Source organism: Nipponia nippon, unplaced genomic scaffold (assembly GCF_047370975.1).
Source record: "Nipponia nippon isolate SJK-2023a ecotype South Korea unplaced genomic scaffold, ASM4737097v1 scaffold_2, whole genome shotgun sequence".
NCBI lineage: Eukaryota > Metazoa > Chordata > Aves > Pelecaniformes > Threskiornithidae > Nipponia > Nipponia nippon.
Genome location: NW_028262336.1, coordinates 16,521,311 through 16,542,898, shown reverse-complemented (window position 1 = coordinate 16,542,898; position 21,588 = coordinate 16,521,311). Strand labels below are relative to the sequence as shown.

At 49.0% G+C, this 21,588-nt stretch overlaps 1 protein-coding gene across 2 annotated transcripts in view; it reads right to left on the bottom strand.

Moving 5' to 3' along the window:
* Nucleotides 1-21,588, bottom strand: part of IGSF3 (immunoglobulin superfamily member 3) — a 100,561-nt gene that overhangs the window by 65,034 nt on the left and 13,939 nt on the right. For both annotated transcript variants that reach the window (XM_087758392.1, XM_087758393.1), the window contains exon 2: nt 7,131-7,508. In XM_087758392.1, coding sequence (XP_087614518.1) covers nt 7,131-7,508 — 378 coding nt within the window. The remainder of the gene's footprint in view (nt 1-7,130; nt 7,509-21,588) is intronic.

Here is a 21,588-nt window from a genome sequence, read left to right as displayed (position 1 = left end):
CCTTTGTTTCTAACTCCCGCTATCTAAGGAGCTCAAAGCACGTCGCAATTATTTAGCTTAGACTTTGTGAAAGGCTTGTATGCTATTATCCCTAATTTTACCAGCTGGAAAATGGTGACGGAGATGGAGAGCGCCGTACAGGGACATGCAGCAAGCTGGCAGCACGATGCAGGATAGGACCTATATGCCTGCAGCCCCCCACTGCTCCGCAGCATAAGAAACCAGGTACTCTGGTTTGCTGGTGCAAGTCCCCAGGCTGTGCCCATAGGAACTGCCAGAGGTAAATATATTTACCCCTCCTCATCCCTTCCCCATCAACAGACAAACGCTCCCTTTCCAACCATAGCAGGAACAGAGAGAAAAAGCAGGGCAGCATAGGTCAACCTTTTTTTTTTTCAAGGCTATTACAGAGAGATTTAGGCATGTAAAGGAGGACAGTAAGAACAAAATACCCTGTGTCTAGCTGCAAAGGACCACCTAGGAGAAGGTATTTGATTTTTTTCTTTTTTAATGTCAACTAAAGGGGAATTTGAAAGTGAAGGACATCTTACTCCTCTGGGGAGCTAATTACTGCAACAAGCACAGCCCAAACAGGCAAAGATGAATGTCACTCACAAAGCAGGAATTTCAACAACACCAATCCTAGAACTCACTTTGGTTAACTGATGGCTTGGCTAAATAAAACATACCCATGCTTCACGGAGGTAGCAAAGCCACCGAGATGGCCTCAGATAGATTAGGACATCTGAGCTTAGGATCTCCAAATTCTGCCTTCATACACCAGAGCAGAGCAATAGAGACAAACTCCTGCAACCTCTCTAAAGAAATAAGAAACATATGAAATAAAAAAAAAAAAACATGCCAGAAAAAAGAATTTGGGGATGTACAATAGGTCCTTGCTGTTCTCACCTGGTTGAGGTCACCAATGTTATACCATTATTTAGCACTGACATCACCACTATATACCATTTTACACCTTTCCTTAAACACCCTCCCTCCAAACTGCTGCCCAACAGTGGTTTCTACTACACAGCAGCCAAGCGGTTCATCGCGGGATCACAGGACAATTCAGGGTGGAAGGGACCTCGGGGGGCTGTAGTGCAACTACAGGGTCAAGCAGGGTCAGCTCTAAAGTCAGACCAGGCTGCTCAGGGCTTGATCCTGTCGGGTCTTGAAACCCTCCAGAGATGGAGCCTGTGCAACCTCTCAGGGCAGTCTGAATTGCTCGTTTCGATTTTTGCCTGTTGTTGCTCATCTGCAAAAAGCCTGGCCTCCTCAGGACACAAGCTGCTTGCTCATGTACAGTGACAAACACCTTCCCCTATCTCTCAGGAGAAAAAGAAGAAGAAAAAGGCAGCATAGAAAGAAGAGCCCTCAAAGACTTCTATCAAAACCGGTAGATTCTTATCTGCAAGATTGCCATTTCTTTCTTCAACACCTCCCTCAAGCAAAGCCGCCTTCAGCCCAGTTGACTGCTGGAATAAACTAGCAGCCACCGAGGTCCACGTGCCCCACACGAGCCAAAGCGACAGCTCTCACCCTGAGGCCCCCCAGGTTCCCAGGAGCAGACGGTGCTCTCCCAAACACGGCAGACCTGCGGCATGACTTTCTCCCTCTGCTCTGCACGCAGAGACAGATCACATATGGCAGCACTTGACAAAGAGGGGAAGGTGCTGGCAACAAGCAGCAGCAGCTGGTACGGACTAATAAAAGTTCATTTTTTTTTTTTCTTTTTTGCCTGCTATATGCCCTTTAGCTCTCCATAGAGAGATTCTGGAGATTTTGGTTGCACGTTCAACAAAAGACCTGCTTTCTTCTCTTGAATGCTTGTCTGAGACACATGCAGCTCCTTCCCTTCCAGTGCAAAGTGTCTGGCCTGCATAAATCTTTCATCCACCTCCCATGCCACCAAAGCCTCTCAGAGGCACCCTACAGCTACCCTTCCCCTCCCAGCCATGGGCTTGCAGCTGGCCACACAGTTACATGCCACAGTTCAAGGGCACAGAGGACCCCTACAAGACACACTCCTAAAGGCATGGTCAAAGGATCCATGGACTGAGTTCTGGTCTGCAGAGAGCTGCAAGTGACTTGGGCAGCTCAGCATTTGGAGATGAGACCCCACCAAGCACAGCTGCAGCCAGCACTGACCTCAGGCAGAGAGGCAGCTAGGTCTGCACCCCACCAGTGCCCATGCACCACCACCACTCCTAAGCCTGGCACGATGCTGAAACTTCACCACAATGGGGCCAGCCAAAAAAACCACACCCAGCCCCTGGGAGCCATTACAGCCAGGCAGGACCCAGGGGAACAGGTCAGAGATCGAGGAACCAGCCTACCCGGGCAGGGTGAGACCAGCGAGAAACAGCAGAGAGCAGAAGTCTGGCCGGGCCGCGAGGGTGGACAGGGGAGCCACTGAATAGCATCTAGCTAGCGCAAATCCTCTCTGCCCCCATTTCACCTACACCTGAAAGGAGACACCAGTGACCACCCCTGCAGGCACTACCAGCTCCGCTGCAGCTCCTGCCCACTGCTGAGACAGCCATGTCTGAGTGCTGCTTGTTTCTCAAGCCTGCACCGAAATTGGTCCTTCCCACTCTGCGGTACCGCAGACATTGTGGTCTCTCCCCCAGTCCAAACCCCTTTCATTTTTTTGCTTTAATTCGTTTAGGATTGATGCTGTACAGCTGCTTCCCCCAAAATAAAGAGTACAAGAGCTGTGACCTCCTCAAGTGCTTTGAAACCCTTTCTCCTGCTCTGTCACTACCTGTTTAAGAAAAACCTCAAAGCTTGATTTCTTCCCTCAAATCACTTACTCTGAAAAAGAGCTCAACGTTTTTGGGAGCACAGATAAGAAAAAACCACTGAGATAAAAATCTGAAGCTTCTGAAGAGGTTAGACCTGGGCCTCTTTGCTGTTATCTAAGTAAGGGTACAGGCGCACAAACAACTCGTTGCAGAGATATAGTGGAGTACAAATTTGCAGAGACTCATGCACTCTAAAGTAACTGCCATGTGCTCACTTCTGCCCCACAGCAAAACACAAGTTTATTTACCCATCAACATAAGATGAGGAGCACAAACCAGCATCTCAGATTGCACAGCACCCCTGAAGCTTTACCACCTAAATTACTGCACAGAAACCTCCTCTTCTGCCTATATTTCAAGAGTTAAGACAAGGGATAATTCCAGCAACAATTTGGAAAATACTGCTGTCCTGCCAGTGGGGATGCTGCTTTCCTTCACCTGCAAATCCTTTGCTGTCCTTAAATTCTTCAAAAAGCAAAGGAGCAGCCCACGTACTTCTTGCAGCCAGCAACAAACAGGCCAGGACCCCAATACAATTGCCAGTCACATGTGAGTGGTCCTTAGATCCCTCATTTAATCGGTCTAGTTTTGTAACTCCCCTCTTCAGTATGCCCAAGCGTCTTCCCAGTTCAACCACAAAGCCAAAATGTCCATCAGTTGCTCAGGAACCCCATGGGGGAAGTTTCCAAAAGCACCCAAGTCTTCAGCTACTACTGGAAGAATTCATTTCACTCAACACCAGCTGCCTAACCCAAGTCTAACATCTAGGCTCTCTCTTTAGTCAACTTAGAGAAGAATGCACTTAATTTAAACAAAGATGGGTTGCTCTCCAGATTTGTCCCTCTCTGTCCTCTGACCGCAGATATTGCCTCAACATCTACCTTAGGCAACGTGCCTGGTGTTAGATGAGTGGGAGGCCTCTCGTGAGATCTTCTAAAAATCTTTTCCTCCCACCCTGAGTAAAAGAGCATGAACTAGCCCCTCAGCCATTTCGTGTCAGCCTCAGGGAACTGAACTCCGAAGGCAAACAATGGAGTTGCAGACTTTGTACGTGGGCTAATCCTTTCTCATAAATCAATCGCAAGGCCATGGTTCCACAACATCCTGTAGAGCTGCACCCGGTTTTTTTGCCACCTCCCTCAGCCCCTGCAACTCAGTCTGAGACGTCCTAAATTATTCCTCCTAACACATCTCGCAGCCCAGGTATAACTCCCCCTTCCCAATGATATAGCTCAGGAAGAGATGAGAAGAAGGGTAGCAAGATACAGAAAGACTAATTTTTGAAGCAGCTGAAGTGAATTGAAGACTGGTGGAAAAGGTTAAGCCTTCATACAAATTTCCCCATGACAGAAGGCCCTTGAACCACATTACTGGCCTCATTCCTAGTTTCAGTGAGATGATTAGCACTTGCGCTGCATGCCTAAATTCAGATAAGAGTCCCACAAAGCACCTGGGGAGCACTTCTTACTCCAGGCCATCAGAGACTTCAGGTCCTCAGAGTGGTACTAGATCCTGGCCAAGATCTCGATGAATCAAAAAGATCCTCGAGTGGAGACACCAAAAATGGGAGAGGGAACACCAACCATGCTTGCTGTTTGTGAGGTGGATGGAAATGTACTTCCCAGCCCAAGCGGCACATCTTTGAAGCTGACAAGACTATTTTTTAGCAGCTGCAAAGCCCTGAATACATAGCCCTCAATGCTGCTCAGATGGCAGGAGCAAAGACACATCCCAGCTGCTCTGCAGCAAGCTGAGATGTCCCAGTGCAGACAGCAGCCCCGTATCTGCTGCACCAGTGTCCCATCCAGCTCCCCCATCACAGGGCTGTATTGCCCAGCTGAAAAGGGGAGACTCTGCCTTCAGCTCTTCCCTCAAACCACAGGACACAACAACTCAAAGCTCCCAGAGCAGCAAGTCTAAAATCAACACTGCTCCAAACCCATCCATTTCACACAAAAAAGGAGAGAACAGAGATGCTAACAAACTTGTCTCCCTCCAGACTTTGCTGCTGCCAAAAAAGAGCCAATCCATCTAACGAGTCAATTAAAAATTCATAACTGGATGAAAAAAACCACCCAAAAGTTTGGTTCTCTTTCTGAGAAAATGAGAATAATAACTCTCATTTAGCTCTCATGTACCTCTTTTTGCATACTGTCTGCAGCAACAAAGCCGGCCTGAAAACCCAAGACGTGTCGCTGAGAGCTAAAATGACAGGGGAAAAAAAAGGGCGCATGCTCTGCCCAGCCCTGCACAGAGGAGCCCGTTTCCCCAGCAGGACTTCAGGGCCTGATGGGGCTGAAGTCAGCACTGATTCACGTGAACACGAGCCAGAGCGGGAAGCCCTCTGTAAGGGCTTGTTGTCTACAGGTCATCGCAGGGGGCACTCTGGAAAATTCAGTTTCTGTCAGAGTTTGGTTAAAGCATGGAAAACACCTATGCACATACCCACATTCAAAACACAAGTGACCCTACGACACTTCTGAAGTGAATTTTCAGAAATGAATTAAGCTAAACCAAATTAGGGCTCCAAATTCTGAGCACAAGCATCCATGAAGGGGCATAATGTGATTTAACTAATCCACTAAAAGTTACTTTAGATCAATTTTCTTGAGCATCCTGGACACACATAAGCCCCAAAGCCAATGTCCTCAAAGGGTGTCTACGGAGTCCCAAATCTTACGTGCCTTGTACCAGTGGCAAGGGTGGGACAGAGCAAAAGCATCTCACCCAGCAAGCCCCAGGCTGGCCACGGAAGAAGCTGCTGAGCTACAATTAAAACCTGGAGGGCACTGGCTCCCCAGCCCCTGGGGAAAGCAGCAGAGAGCTCCCTGCCGCCCAGCCATCGGACACGCTGGCTACGCTCGCCCACATCCCCGTCCTGCGCTGTGCCCCAGGCTGGCAGCTAACCCAGGTACTCTCACTTGCTCCAACAGCTCTCCTGTAAGGACCCCAGCTCACGGGATGCAGCTGCAAACCGCAAATACCACAACCCTACCCTGCCCCCAGGCACTTTTTTTTTCACCCAGGTGCTGGTTTTCAATGGGTTTCACTCCCTGAGGTGACTTTACAGTGGCAGCGCTGACTCAGACTTGTTTAAACTAAAGGGGGAACCGCAAACCTGGACACCTGAAGCAAATCACGGAACTACAAAAAAAAAAAAAATAAATTGAAAAGAGTATTCAGGCGTCTACCTCCCAACTGCTTATGGACATCAGATGGGAAAGCAGGCAACTAAATAAGCGCCTGTACCCAGGCGGTGGGGCTTTGCCTCGGAGAGTGGCTGGGCTGGCACCTCCGAAGGGAAGGAGCCAAGGTGCACACAAGCAGGAGGCAAGGAGCAGAGCCCAAAGGAGGGCTATAGTGATTTGAATTCACACCTCGGCTCCTTTCACAACAGGTTTCCTGTGTCAACACGGCCTGAACCGGCAACACCCTGACCAGCTAGCATGGCTGGATAATGCCAAAGCGGTTTCCAAAACGGAGACCTAGGGGCTCAAAAATGTCTCCTAAGAGAAGCAAGCCTGCTGTCTGTGGGCTTAAATCTGCTAGAGGGTCGTCTCTGCAGCGGAGGAGCCCTTCAGCCAAAGAGTTTGATGGAAGCTATTTGACCGCTGTTAGCCAGGTCAGAGACTTCAAATCCAATCCTATTTTGAGATACAGAAAGCAAGTTGAAGCTTGAAAAGGTCAAATCGGCTAGTCAGAGAGGTGCTGTGGAAATACTCCAGATTTTAAAGAACCCGTTTTCGATTTTTCTAACGCAGACACGAAAAGAAAACCAAACCAACTCCCCACATTCATCTACAGACAGCTCAATTTGATCAGTGTGCTGGTTTCGGGAGGCATTCAGCACTGCACTCTGTTAAGAGCCTGAAGATGACCATCTCTCCTGTTCCCTTTACGTGCCGCTCGTTATTGCTCCTTTCTTCTCCGCTCTGCTATTTCGACACCTTTGGCACACAGCTCTCCTCTGCAGCTTGTGCCATCTGGAGCAGCCTCCCTAACGCTCTCTCTCTGTGTAAATCAGTTCCACATCTCTCTTGCTTTCAGCCACAGCTTCACATGTTCCTCCCTCCGGCTACACTGCCTGGTTTCTCTTCTTAGAGCCTTATTACTAGAGAAAGCTTGATTTCTCCTATATCCCTATACCATGATTTCCTGCAATTCACACCACCACGCCACCTGCTCTCTGCTCCTGTTCTCCTCACTGGTGTTTTTTCTGATGGCTTATGTGGACCACATCACACATGGGGGGTTCACGGGTTTCTGCTGCACACTGGCTGGGAGATGCCCCATTGCCCCAGCCATGCCGTTAGCAGGACAGCTTACCCACGAGGTTCATCTTGGCGCTGTAACTCCCAAAGTACCTCTCGTCGGTGTTGGGCGTGTGGCACTCATACTCCCCGGCATCCCGGTCTTGCAGGTCAGTGATGTGCAGCAGGACAGCGTCCCCCTGCACCCGCTCCACGTAGATCCCCCGGCTGCGAACGCGCTGGGTGTAGATGGCGTAGGGGAAGGAGGGGTCGACGGTGCTGACGATCTGCACCTCCCGCTCAGGGGCCGAGGGCAGGTAGATGGACCACTGGAAGTTCTGCTCCACCGGGCCCTGGTAGCCGCTCACCTTGCACCACAGCGTGACATGGGACCCCTCCGTGCGGTAAAGGGGCCCTTCCTGCACTGCCACTTGCCGCTGGGCCAAGGCCATGCCTGCGGGAAAAGAGGAGCCCAGCATTACTTCTCAGCAGGCAGCCCCCGCGCCTCCCCCCAGATGTACCAGCCCTACCCCTTCTGCAAGCCCTTGCACCCCGTTTTACAGCTGGCACACTGGGCTCTGGCACAGCACCCCCTCTGCCACGTTGCGGCTTTCTTGCTCACCCAAGTGAAGTGTTTTTTAAAAGGCCCCATGAAAAAAGTGGTGTTGAGGTAACAAAAAACCTTTCTTTGGTAGCGATAAGAATCCAGGCACGAAAAGATACTGCGCCGCATGGCAACAAACCTGAAAGCCAAGCTGCAGGGCTTTGCTTTCAGTACTACTCTTATTTTCCAACTCCATCATCCTGTGATCCCAGGCACAGGTTGCTGCCAGAGGGCACTAGGAGATGGCCGGCGGCCGCTCTGCAGCACCCCAGAGTGGCTGGTGGGGCTCCCCAGTTTGGCAGAGGCTCCCTCTTGTCCTGGCACAGCCCAACCAGGACCATCTTCCACCAGGAGAGAGGCCCATGTGCAAGCCTGGAGGCTACGCTCCCTCTCCTTGGGTTTCCGGGCCACCCAACAACAACGCCACAAGCACTTGTCCTCCATCAGCAAACCCGCTGGAGGCTTCAGCTGGTACAAAATCCCGCTCTTTTTCCCCCAAACCCATCATGCCTTCTCCAGTCTCTGTTACGCTTGCAAAGGCATATGGGGAAATACCGTGTTTCCTTCCCAAGCCTATTTGAAAGGAGTATATTTAGTACATAACAAAAACAATTAAAGTTAATGGAGGGAGCGGGCATATTACACTCAGACTTACCGCCCCTGGCTGCTGGAAATCGAAACCCAGTACTCTGCATTGTACACACACAAACTCTTGCAGCACTGAACAAAGACAATCCCGCAGCACGGCGACTGCGATCTGCTGTATTTTTACACAGATTATGGATGGCTGGCCCTTGGGCTCATGGCACATTACCAGCACAGCCCTCCAGGGGCCAGATAAATTACAGCAATCTATCTTGTTTGTTGCTACATCAAAGGCTTGAGGTCTGGAGACCACGGTGGGTGTTCATCGGTTATTGAGTTACCAGCAGCATGTGCACATGGCGAGGCCAATCACCCTGGCTTCTGTGACTGCTTGCTTGCCATCATAAAACAGCAATAAGCCGATTTAAAGCGGGTCCTGCATAATCACGTTTGCAGATTTTATCCTCTGTGTGCGTGTGCACGTTGGGGTTTCCCCCTCCCCTCTAATTTTTGACAACAACGTTCAAGTCCAGAGAAGAATTTAATCTTTCAAAAACCAGCAACTTGTAGGTGGAAGAGGTAGCCTGGCATCTGGGGATTACTGACTCAATCCCACCCTCTGGACATGGACGTCCAGATACGAAGTTTCTTCTCCACAGCCAGCCTGGGCTGGAGCCAGGAGAGATGGTTCTTACCAGCTTAAAACAAATTGTGAAAAATGGGTTCAGCACATCCATCAGGCCATGCAGCTGAACAGATGGAGTGCAATTCAAACTATTAACTTGGGCTCAGCTCGCTGCTGCTCCAAATTATGTTTCTTCTTACTCTTTATGAAATAATGCGATTTAAGGGGAGGACGGGGAAAGCTTGCACGTTCAAAACAAACGGGGAGAGGAACAACAGAGGCAAACACTCCCCCGCTGTTTGCTGTACCAATCTCTTCATCCTGGGGAAAGATAACGCTAGAGACAACTAACACATCTAAGGTGCAGACAGCCTCTTCTCTCACCCCATAAAGGCCAAAGGACAAAGCAAATACTACATCCTTTGAAGTGAACTGTTTTTAAAGCAGCAGGAAGGGCGAGATCTTTATTGCATGCCTAAAGACAGCTCATAATACAATTTTTGTATGCACATGTAGCCTTGCTACAGCAGACAGATATCCTGCATGCAGTGAGACAATTAAAATTGCGTCACAAAGCAAATACACGGTGGTAGGAATTAAAAGTTGCTCACACAACACTCGTTTCTCAGCTGAGTGCATGACCTTGTTTTGCAGGCTTTTAATGCAATGCTGGTTTTTTTTTTTTTTTTTTTACATAGGAATTCTTTGAGGAGTTTTCCAACTATCCAGTTGAAAAATATCATTTTATCAGAGACACGTATTGGCCCTTCCAAAGCGTGCCGGCAAGATCACGACCTCAGGGACCCACCGCGCTGATCTCTGCGCCCCGAGGCATGCAGCCTTTTGGCAGGTGTCAAATCCCACCGCCCTCATGACCAGCGCTAATGTGGGCTTCCTTCTTCCCTTGCCAGTGGTTTTTGGGACCTTGTCTGTAACCAGGTTCGGAAGAGACACACTTTCTACATTCCTGCTTCCCTATTCCCTCTTGCGCTGGATTGCTGCACCTTCCTGATCCAGCCAAAAGTGAGAGACATAAGAGCCAAAGAGCTCCTTGCTTCCCATTCTGGCTTCTGGCGCCCAGGCAGCTGAGGGACAGAAGCAGCCGGTGCAGAAAAAGCCCTGCCCAGCTCCAGCGTGGAAGGAGGACAAAGCAGTTGGGGTTTTGCTACGACTTGCAGCGAGTTGCTGTTCAGCCTCCGAGAGGTGAGACACAAAGGCCCAGGAGTCGGTTGAACAGGGTGGATCTCCGGAGGGGCCGGGAGCAGCACATCCTCAGTGCTCTTCTCCCTGCCTGGCCGCAAGCTCCTGCTCAAATGGTTTTCAACACTTAGAAAAACCCACACAGCAGAAGCAGAGATACTTCTCCAATAAATCATTTTAGCTGAGAAAGGGAAGGAGAAAAACAATCAGCCTGAGACAGACATCCACCACTACAAGTTTGCTCCTCAAACAGTTAACTTTTTGCATGGTGAAGGGTGTTTGGCAGTTTTCAAGCTCTGGGAATTGCTATATCCATGAACATGCAGTATCAAGAAAAGAACTGCATTTCTTAGCAAGCAAGCGTTCTGATTAACAAAAATAATGCGCCTGAGATCCCATTTTAAACTCTTATCCTCCCCTCTCGAAGTGAGAGAAGAGCTCACTGGAGGAGGAGCTGTGCGCTCCACACCTCCCCTAGGACGCCCAGGAGACAGTTATGGTGGCATTTGGCTGGTACTTCACTGGCACAGCTGGCTTTTAATTGCAAATCCAATATAATTTACTGACAATGCAAGGGCTGATATGGAGGAGGTAGCAAGCCAAGAGCTACTTTAAAATTAATAAGAAATGATAGGTTTGCGCATCTGTTTTTTTCCAAAAGGCAGCAAATCCCCCGCGATAAGGAGGAAGCGTTCCCTGATCCTTATCCCCTCCAGATGAGGGCTATTGTCGCTGGCCTTTTGAGCTAAGAGCAAGCCAAACAACAGCCAGGCAGCTCTCAACACTTCCGCTGGCTTACCCATCTCCCAGGCCCCGTCTGGGAGACGGGAGGCGCGTGGGGGAAAGAGGAGGAGGCAGCGGCAAGAGGGGATGGTGCAGCCGGGCAATGAGACTCAAGGTCAGGCAGCAAGGGGACCCTGCGGGACTTGGGGACCAGCAGATGCCCAGTGCCAGTGCCTCCCCTATGCCAGCCTGCCCAGCAGGCTCCAAGGCCACTGCAAATGTCAGGCGAAGCAGCTCTGAAAGGCAGGTGAAAGGCAAGGGAGAAACGCAATATCAGGGTCACCTGGCTGTTCACGTGTCCCTTGTCATAGCACAGCCAGGACTTCAATGCCTCTCCATTCAACCTATGAGCAAGAAAAAAGCACTGAGCATCCCTGCCAGCCAAGCATCTCACCCAGAAGTGCTGTAGCTCAGCTTCTGAGTACGCTTTGTATTTTGCAAAAGCTGCACCTTCCCAGCGACGTCAGCTCGCTACAGCAAGACCCGACCTTTCCATGGGGAGACATGCAGAGCTCAGAGCTCAGGTTTTCCAGACATGACTGGTCATTTCAGGTGCCTCATTTGAAATACTTTGAAGATGCCCTATTTCAGAAAGTGCCAAACACTCTTTGGGAAGGAGGTGGACCTTCAGGTCCCTTTCAGAAGAACAGGCGTGCAAAATTGTATCTGAGAACATTGATTCAAGGCTTATCGCAAGGGATAGGTGAGCGTAATGAAAGAAAGGATGGCTCTGCACACAGAAACTCTGTGTGCACAGCACTGACACACCAAAAGAATAAATAAAAACTGGGGACAGAATGGCCAGGAACCTCTTGCACAAACACTCTCCCCATCTCTCAGAGTGTGGGTTACGCCTGCACCACACGCAAAGGCACCACAGCAAGTTGCATCAAGGTATCTTAGATATCAACAATCACAGCCAGCAGACATTTAATCGAAAGGAGAAACCTGAGCTCTTGGAAGGAGTATTATCCTAGGTCTCTAATCATTAGAGAGCAATTAAAAAGAAGTCTTTGTATTTCCCATATCTTCCAGAAGCGTAGGGCTGACAGTGCTGAACACCAAATGGATTACATAGCTTGAGGGGATGTTTCTACCCCTGCAGCTTTACAGCAGTTTTCCTTCACTTAGAAGCTCTAAAGCATTATTTGTCAATAACTGATAATGCTAATCCTAAATTTCCTTTAAAAATTACTTTGTGCCTTTGACTACAACTATTAGACAGAAAACATTTCCAAAGAGATCCCTCTCCCTACTCTCCCTGTCCCTTGCACAAATACACAGCGCACATTGGGGTTTTTTTTGTCGTCGTTATTGTTTGTTCAACTTATAAGTCCTCCTGAAAAAGTGTCAAAGAGCAACAACGATGATAAACACCAGCGAATGGCTTCTACATAAGAAATAACAGAGCAGATGAGGACTCTGGCCTGGAAAAAAGACGACTTTGAGAGGATCTGGTAAAGGTCTATACGAATATGCATGCCATGGCGAGGATGGTCAAGAATTGACCATTTACCATCTCTTTCAGTTTAAAAACCAAGGGCCGTCAACCGAAAGTGGTCAGATCCAGCTTTATAACAAGTGAGGCAGTTCTTGCAGCTGCACATAGCAGACCTGGGGACGTCCTTGCCAAGGGATGCTGTGGACATGGAAAGTTTACATGGGTTGAAATGTGGGTGGGACAAATACTTGAAAGAGGACTACTAAATAGGTAGATCACATCAGGTTTGGGAGGCTCCCAAAACAAGCTACAATTGCACAGCTGTCTGCCTCCAGCTTTTTGAGAGATGATACTGAGCTAGGTGGAGGACCCTTAGTCTGAACTGGTACAGCTGTCCTCGTGCCCCTTCACAACCCACGTCAATGCAGGCTATGCTCTTCAGCCGTATGGGTCACATCTGGTCTGCAGATTACGCATTGGCTGTACTACAACAGAAGATAAAAAAAGGCACCATTTCAGCTTTTTCTCTAGAAGAGTGGCTATCTCTGCTCTGAACACGGCCAACTGAACTGGTTCCCCCAAAACACCCTCAGAACTGAGGCGGGAGCCTGTGCCCATGTGCAGGGAAGGGAAGGGACGCGTGCATAAATCCCATTTGGCTATGACAAATTAGCATCTGCAGCAGACCACAGGACCTGGCAGAAAGTCCCCCGTAATGAAGACAATTCAGACACGAGCGCTAAAGAGCAGTTATGCTAAAGCGTCTACTTCCTAGCTTGAGCGATGCTCTGGGCACGCACAGCCCGAGAGCAGGTGCAAGCGCCAAGTGCATCACGGGCTGTGGCAACTGCTGCCCTCCCGCAGGTCCGGGGCTGGCTCAGGCGGGAGCGGTGCAGGAGCCCCGGCTCACCACCCGGCTGGCCCTGGCTCTCCAACGCACGGCATGGTCTGAGGCGAGGCGAGTGCCAACAGACTCTTCCTCTGGCTGCATTCAGCAACTTCAGCCTGGCCCAACGCCACAGGAGGCAGCGGGCATACCTGCATCCCGCTCCGACTGCGAGGCAAGGAAAGGATGCCATGCTCACAACAAGGAAATGGCGTTTTCATCCAGTCCAAGGGTTCTGTTGCTTTATTAGCCAGCGTTGTTAATTTGTTGCTTCCCCCCTGCCTCCCATACACTCACAGCCCACCACAAACAAGGACGGCAGCGCTGCAGGGCGATGCCACAGCCTGCAGCTCACAGGCAGCAGGCATGGGGAACAGCAGAGCAGGCAGAAGCAGCCTTCGAGCTGCAGCAGTTCGTGCATTGGCTGCTTTCACAAAGCAACGGGGCGCACGTGGTTAATTGTAACCCACCAGCAAGCAGGGCTCCCCTGCGACTCTCTCCTCCTCAGCGTTTCCATTCCCCTACCCCAAAACAGGAGCATCGTGCCCTGCACAGGCCTTTGCTTCCAGCGAGTTGCCCAGGGACAGTTAACATCCTCCAAGCTCACCTTCCCTTAGGCATGATGCTTCCCAGGGAATGGCCCTTTCTCTCTCCCTTCTGTCCTCCAGGGAAGATGCAGACAGCTCTTCCCAAGACCAGCCCCTTACTTAGCCCTGCTGTGGAGTCCGGAGAAAAAGCAGGGACTGATATCCACCAAACGGTGTTTCCTTTCAAGAAGGCTCTTTCCAAGCTCACCGTTGTCCAGCCACTGAGAACACTTCCCCAAGCGGCCGTCTTATTTTTCATCGGCTGAAGACTAATGTAATCCCTATGGGAGACTCTGCCCCAACAGGGAACACCAAAACAGACCATCTTCTAGCAACACGCACCTGCTATTCTGTGAAGTCTCCTGTTAACGCACACAAATAAAAATTAGGTTCGAGTTTAATTTTTGCATAAATGAGTCACAGCAAGGACAATCTCTGTACACTGCAACCTGCTGCCAGATGGAAAAAAAACAATGCTATCAGAAGAAAACATGTGGTACCCCCCCCCCCCTTATTACTGTAAAGCCTCATTCGGGGAAAATACAGTATTTTGCTTGATGTATTTTTTGTCACGCCAAAAGAGTTCACTGCACTGAAAGGCTGGCTGGAGCCACCTGCAAACCAACTCTGTCCCTATCCTCCACCCTTTTGCTTTGATGTTTAAATTGTGCTACCAAGGGTGCCTGATCCCCTATCCTCCTCCTCCACTCCTGCCACCATCCCACCACTCCCAGCACATGGACCGTCCTTCCTGAACTGACTCAAAAAGCTGTTCATTCCTCATTCAAATTCCTCCCACTGCTGAGCCAACTAAGAATGGCTAAGTAGAGAGGTCAGCCAGGAACAATTTATACAATAATTGGTATGGAAATATCACAATCAGTGGGGAAATATCAAAGCACGGGCAAACGAGACAGGAGCCGCCAATGGAACTCTTTGTTCTTCCAACACAACTGCTTTCACTCATCTCCGCTAGCTGCTCCCTCTCACAGCCGCTCACTTCCACAGCAGATGTTTACTGTCTTTTAAGAAAAATGTTTTCAATAAATATGAAAGAGGTGACATTTCTTTTAATCACCATAGATTGTTCTGGCCTGTGACTAGCTTCCCAAGTTCTGACTGCAAAAGAGGTCTTGTACCTCTGTTATAATTATGCATCCAGTCAGACATCCAACCCCCTCGCCAAGATCAGAGTCATTTTTCATCCTTTGGTTCTTCTCAGATCTGGTCCGTATATTGACAGACAACTTCTTTACTTTCCCCAGTACGGCATTGGTATTCTACAGCTGCACAGTGTTAAATGTGATCTGCCCTTGTGATTTTTTTTTTTTTAAGCAAACCTCATACTATATGGATGTCACATTCCTCTAATTGCTCCTTCTCTGTGTCTACAATTATGCATGTTAAAATATGCTAGTTTTAACACCGCCTTAGTATGACATATTCTTGAGCCACAGATCATCTCTATTACTACAACCTTTAAACTTCTGAAGATGATGGAAGGAGGAAGGAATAATTCATTATCCGCGTTGGACACTGAGAAGACAAGAAACAACAGGCTTGGACTTGAACAGCAGAGATTCAGGTTGGACATGGGGGCTAGGTATATTTTTAACTTCCCAGAAGCAAGGAAAGTGAGGGACGAGAGAGACTGCTTTGTGAGACTGAAGTCTCTCACACTACAGCTCCCTCTGACAGACGTTTACCTTCTTCAGGAACACCATAGGTGGAGATGAACCTGCCCTGAGGGATGCACGACACGAGATCTCCCCGCTCGTACAGTTCTATCGTTCTCGATCATCCCATCAGAACGTAGATTTAAAGTTACTTGGCTGCACTGAAGTCTGAAACTACTCTTTAATCTGAAAAGTCATGGAGCCAAGCATCCAGAAGCCAGCCAGCCACTCCTGTGGTCAGAGAAAAGAGGGATACCCCATATTGACATCAGGAAGGAGGATGGCAGGGAGCCGGTCTGCACACAGGTCCCTGGGCTCGGCAGCTCGTGGTGCTCAGCCTCCTTACTTCACACAGGCTTTGAAGAAGCTGGTGGATCAAGGTGTACCTGGTGCAAAAGGTGAATAACAATACATGCTGATGTACGAGGGAAAGACTGAGCTGACTGTCCTGCTGGTTCAGACTCACACTGGTAAACAACTGCTGGGGGCTCAACTATCTTTGTGCAACTACTGCTTATTATAGCTTGACCATTTTCCTGCAAAGATGCTGAGAAACATAGTCCCTTATAATCCGCAATCCTTGTATTCCCCAAAGGAGATACCAGTTTTGACCAACCCGACAGAATGGCAGAGAGCTCCAGTAGCACTATAGGCTCTTTTCTGTAGTTAAGGTAGAGCCCTTCCCATGAACCTATTTAATCAGCTATTTCTCTTCCTCCAAGGTCAGAACAGAGCCGTCCCAGCCCTTTTCCAACTCTCAGATCAGCATGTTCTTCATATACCATACCATCATTACGGGAAAAACAGGCAAACAGAAGCTCCCAGGCAGATTATACTTATATTGGGCATACGCAGGCAGGAAGTGTCGGTTTGCCCACGCACCACTTTAACTTGCACTGCTCCTTGTGTCTTGTCCTCAGGAGCTGCTTCTTTCCTACAGCCCACTGAATACATGCCCTAGTGACTCACATCGCTACTGCTGGTTCCAGGTCTGGTTAAGCACCGCGATACACAGCAGCGTTTGCAGTGGCCTGCTGGAATGCCCAAGGCAATACCTACTTTTATATTTTCCAATGAAAAGCAGTGATGGCTTCATTACTGCCTTCCCAGCCTGAGCTTTGAAGCTGTAACCACAGGTACTCCACTGTAAGATTTAGTACAGACCTGCACAAAAAGTGAAGTCTCCCAAGATGCGTATGTGTGTTTTTTCCTTCTGTTCTTTTAGCTCTTAAAATACATGTAAGGACACACCATTTACCCTGGCGCTTCTAGTACTGCTCCCAGACCTCCAAAAGACGCAGCATTGTCGTGCTAGTACCAAAGCCGTGAAGCGTCAACACACATTGCAGAACGCCGAACTCTCAGCTCCTATGTGTTCCCAACCTATCAAGAGCGGGGGGGAAATGAAATTGTTTGAGTGACAAAGCTAGGCAGGAAATTTCTGACATAGTTCATTATGCCCTGCAGCCTCCGTATTTCTTTTTATTACCATTCTTTAGTCTTCAGGTCCTACATGTTCAACAGCCAGGGTCACTCTTAGAATTGTCAAGTGTTATTCCCTGCGCGATCACTCACTCCCAGACAATAAGAAACTTCATTTTGTTTCACAGTCAATAATGTTTTAATGTCACTTCTTTTTTCATTTTCCTGCATGCTCTGCAATCCCTCCCAATATTAAACAACTGAATGCTCCTATTATTGCTGTAATTCACCTCATAACATCCCAGATGCTTAAAATGCTCTCCCAGGAGAGAAGAGTGTGGAGTCCCAAATCTCACCTTCATGTTATCCTTGCCAAAAGGAAATAGCATTTACCACCCGGTCTTTCATTAAAGGAACTCCCTCTCTTTCATGAAGAGGTCTCTCAAAATACTTCTGATCCGCAGAGAGCTTGGTTTCTTACTTTCCCTCAAATTTGCTTTTCCTGAAGAAAGGCAAAGCTTCTTGCTCTCTTCAGTTGAAACAAATGGAGGAAGGGAGCACACACAAGGGCCTCCCTTTACCTCCAAAGACAAACTCCAGTGTTTTGGCCCATCTTTCCATACTCCTGGAAGTTGCTTATTTGGCTTCCTTCCCCTCCCCTTACTCCGAGTGACTCTAGGTTTTGCCTTACTCTGGTAAGGATGACGTTTAGGACTTCATCATTCTGACTTTTTCTAGGACCTTTACATGCATGCTTGCTCTTCTGGGCTAGGACCAAAGCATCTCCTTTCCAAACTCCAAATCGGCGCCCTCAATTAGCCATTTATGAATTGCTCAACCCCAAATTGTTTGCTTTCTAAGAGGAGACTTAATGATCTGTTAGATATGGACAGGTTTGAAGAGCTGATGACGAACCGCACTGCTGCACACCCCTCTCCCTCCCAAAGCACGCTGTTCTTCCAGCATGCCAGCCGTATCCTTAGGCACGGACTCTGCACCTGCTCCCCATCTCCTTTTGAACACACAGTTCTGCAGAAGTGGCACTGCAAAAAGTTATGAAGTGTAATATCTAGAAATGAATGCAGCCACAAGCAATGGCTCCAGCTTCCTTCTGGCATGTTAAAGAAACATTTGTGCCCCTCAGCCATGCCCATTAACATGTGAGAACATCCAATCTGCAAGGCAAAGCTGCTGTCTTGTACATTTTCTTCAGCAGAAAGAGCTTTCAGGTAAAGAGCAAATTAAGTTATCCCCTAAGTCAAGCGTATTGGCTAAAAGCATGCATTTCTCTAAAAACAATTTTCCCACCCCACCGTAAAGGATCACAAGAATACAAAGCATGGCCGTACAACAGGAGGCAATTTCCATTTCCCCCCCAGATTCCTCTGGTTTCTTCTCTGTTCACTAAGCACCAGCAAGATGCTGCCTCTCAAAACCTCTGTGATTCAGTTAGACGCTTTCCCTGAGAAAGAGACACAGATCCGGGGAGATTCTTCAGCTACCTGCTGCCTCTTGTTGCTAATTAAGATGTCAGAATCCTTCATCTTCTTACACTGTAATTTATTAGTTTGACACGCTACAGAGTCTATGAGCAGTTGTCACCAAATTACCAAGGCTCCCATTTCAAATGGGAGGACAGGTGCTTTCTCGTATTTGGAAAGGAAGAGGAAGAAAAAAAAAAAGAGAGAGATGCAGAAGCATTTACGTTACTATTGCTTCCAGTCTGTGAGGCGGAAAGGTACAATCATTCCCTCTGTGCACATTCACAACACAATACTATCACCAAGGAGCAAGAAGGACAATCAGATGCAATTCTCCTCCCTGGGGAGGAAGAACCCCATGCATCGAGGTGGACTGACCAGCTGGAAGGCACAAGAAAACACTTTTTGTTTTTAAACAAACAAACAAACAGTGAGGGGTGACTGAGGATTGGCACAGGTTTCCCTGAGAAGTTGTAGAGCCTCCATCCCTGGAGATATTCAAAAGCCGTCTGGACACAATCCCAGGCAACCGGCTCCAGGTGGGCCTGCTTGAGCAGGGGGCTTGGACCAGATGACCTCCAGAGGTCCCTTCCAACCTCAACCATTCTGTGAAGGACACTCCAACAGGATTCCATTTGCCACTGCTACAGGCTCTTATTTGCCTCAGCTCAGCATCAATCACCTACTCAGAGCAGCCTCACTGTGTCAGCTCCCCTACAGAGAACACAGTGGCAGAAGCACCCTGATTCCAGGAAATTCAGTTTAGAAATGTGGTTTCACAATGCAGTTAAGCTGGTCTAGGTACCAGCTACATGGAAAAAAAAGGAGTCTTGCTTTCTCACTTGCTTTATTCCTAGCAACGTACACACTCCTCTCCCCATGCTTGACCCCCATAGTGAGCCGAAAGAAGAATGACCCAAGGAAAGAGTTATTTGTTTCCACTAAGACAGCAAGAACACTTTTTTCTTTGGGGTTCTGGGATGGGAGCAAACAACCCTTTTCATCAGCAGCTGGGATATTCCACCAGCTCAGCCATACTGTGAAACAGCACCTTCAGACAGGGGCAGCAGATGGGTCGAGAGAGGCTGGGGAGCAGGAGAGAGCAAGGCAGCCTGAGGAAGCGCCATGGTCTCTCTCCGCCTGGAGACCCTGATGGCGGGTCCCTAACAGGCCTTGGGGCAAAGCATCAGGTGAAGCAGTGCTGCGGCTGCTTGCTGCAGGCTACTCCCAAGGACACGGAAGAAAATAAAAGGGCTCCAAGTCACCATTTTTAGCACAGAGCCCTAAGAGCAAGGGACTTAATGAAGCCTAGCTTCCTATGCCATCAGGAGGGAGGCTGTCTCCGAGACTAATGATTTGACTGCAAGCTTCAGCTGGAGGTTTTGCTACGGCTGGCACAGTCATTTGGAGGCACTGCTAGAGCCCTTGAAGAAAACCGTCTCCTTCAGTCCCCTGCCACCCCCCCAGCTCTGCCACCCACTCTTCACAAGACTTGCAGGAACTCGTTTATCTCCAAGCTCTCTACTCCCATCAAATTTGAGTGAAATCGGCCAAAGGGCTGCCAGGTTATCCAGGAAGGGGCGGCAGACAGGCAGCACGATCAGATAAGCCATCTTTCTCTGAGAACCCAGCCTGAGGAAAACCAAGAAGAGGCAGAGGCTAGGAATCGAAAACCACACAGAGGGAAGAGCAGCTAGAAAAGACACGGTAGAACAAGGTTAAGAAGGGCTTTTAAAGGGAAGACATGCATCTTGCATTTGGCAGGGCAGAGAAGAAGGAACTAATTTGAGAGTTCAGGAGAATGAGCAGACAACAAAAAAACCTGAACAAATTTCAGAGGCAGAGATGGATAGGAAGTGCTGCAGCTTACACTTCTCAAGCAGAAAGACTCAGGTGAACATGCACATAAGTATGCACCCGAGAGAGAGGTCAAGATTTTAATTTGAACAGAAATATGAATTCATAACATCAGCAGAGAGAGGCCAGTCCCATTTTTATTAGTGGATAAAATTACCAAGAGGCAGGGACTATAGGAAGTGGTGGACAGGATAACAGAAAGAGGACCTTATAACAAAAACCCAGACCCTGAAGCTGGGCAGGGTATAGTCATGAGGATGCAAGAAAAGCTCTGTTAGAGAGGCAGGAGACGGCAAAGACACCAGGACGCGGAGGAAACCATTCCAGAAAGAGACCAAAACCAGTTATCGCAAAGGCAATCGCTAAGTCAAGGAAGGTAATCCTGGAGCATGACTGAGACGTAGAGCTATTAAGAAAACCCTTGCAAAGTAAATCATGGAGACAGACTAAACCAGCAGAGAGCTGGGAGGCAAGAGCTCCAGACAGAGCATCCCATGGGGCTTGCAGAGGACAGAGCAGCTGCTGAAGGAGGAGGGGATAAAGCAGCTTTGCACTGAGAGAGAGGCTACGAGTAGCAAAGCAAACGACAGAGACAAGGGAAAATGAGCTGAGACCTTAAGGGAAGCAAAAGGGTTAGAAAATCTACCTCGGTGAAAAGCACGGAGAAGGAGGGGACCACAGGGCAAACCCCCAGGTAAAGGCAGGCCCTTATTTGTATGCCAGTCCTCTTTGTAAAGTCTCTAAGGTTTGAGGAGCAAATCTGAAGGTGGAGAAGGGGCTATCCAGGCTGAGGGGGGAAAGTAGCATTAGTGGCATTCAGTGAAGCAAGAGAAGTAAAAGCGTTGATGAGGAACGAGGCAGAGGGAAGGAGCCAAGCACTCTCTGAGATGGGGAGGCCGGTGCGGTTGGGGGACTGATGCCGGCGGCGCGCCGCTGCACGACAGCAGGAGCACAGACAGCAGATGGTGGGGCTGGGAGACAGGAGAGAGGGAGGAAAAAGTGTCCCAGGGGTGGAGGCAGATGCCACTGCGTTGGTGGTGTAAGCAGCTATGGGGGACAAATACTGACAAAAGAAGAGGGGTGGGGGGAAATCCAAGTCCAGGGTGCAAGAAGAAAGGTAGCACCAGGGGTGGTCAGGGAGGGGGAAAGCAGAAAGACCCCAAAGGGGGAGAGTGGTGTTGGCTGAAAACCAAGACAAGCAAAAGGCTGGCTGGCAAGACAGGTACCTCGCTATGGCATGGATGATCTAGGCACAGGGAAGAAGGATCCTGGACTAACCAACAGCACTTGCTGAACGAGAGGGGCCCCAGCCTTCGGCACCAACACAAGAACTACACGCAAGAGATGCAGTGGAGAAAGGGACACGACCTTAATGACCGCAAGTCTC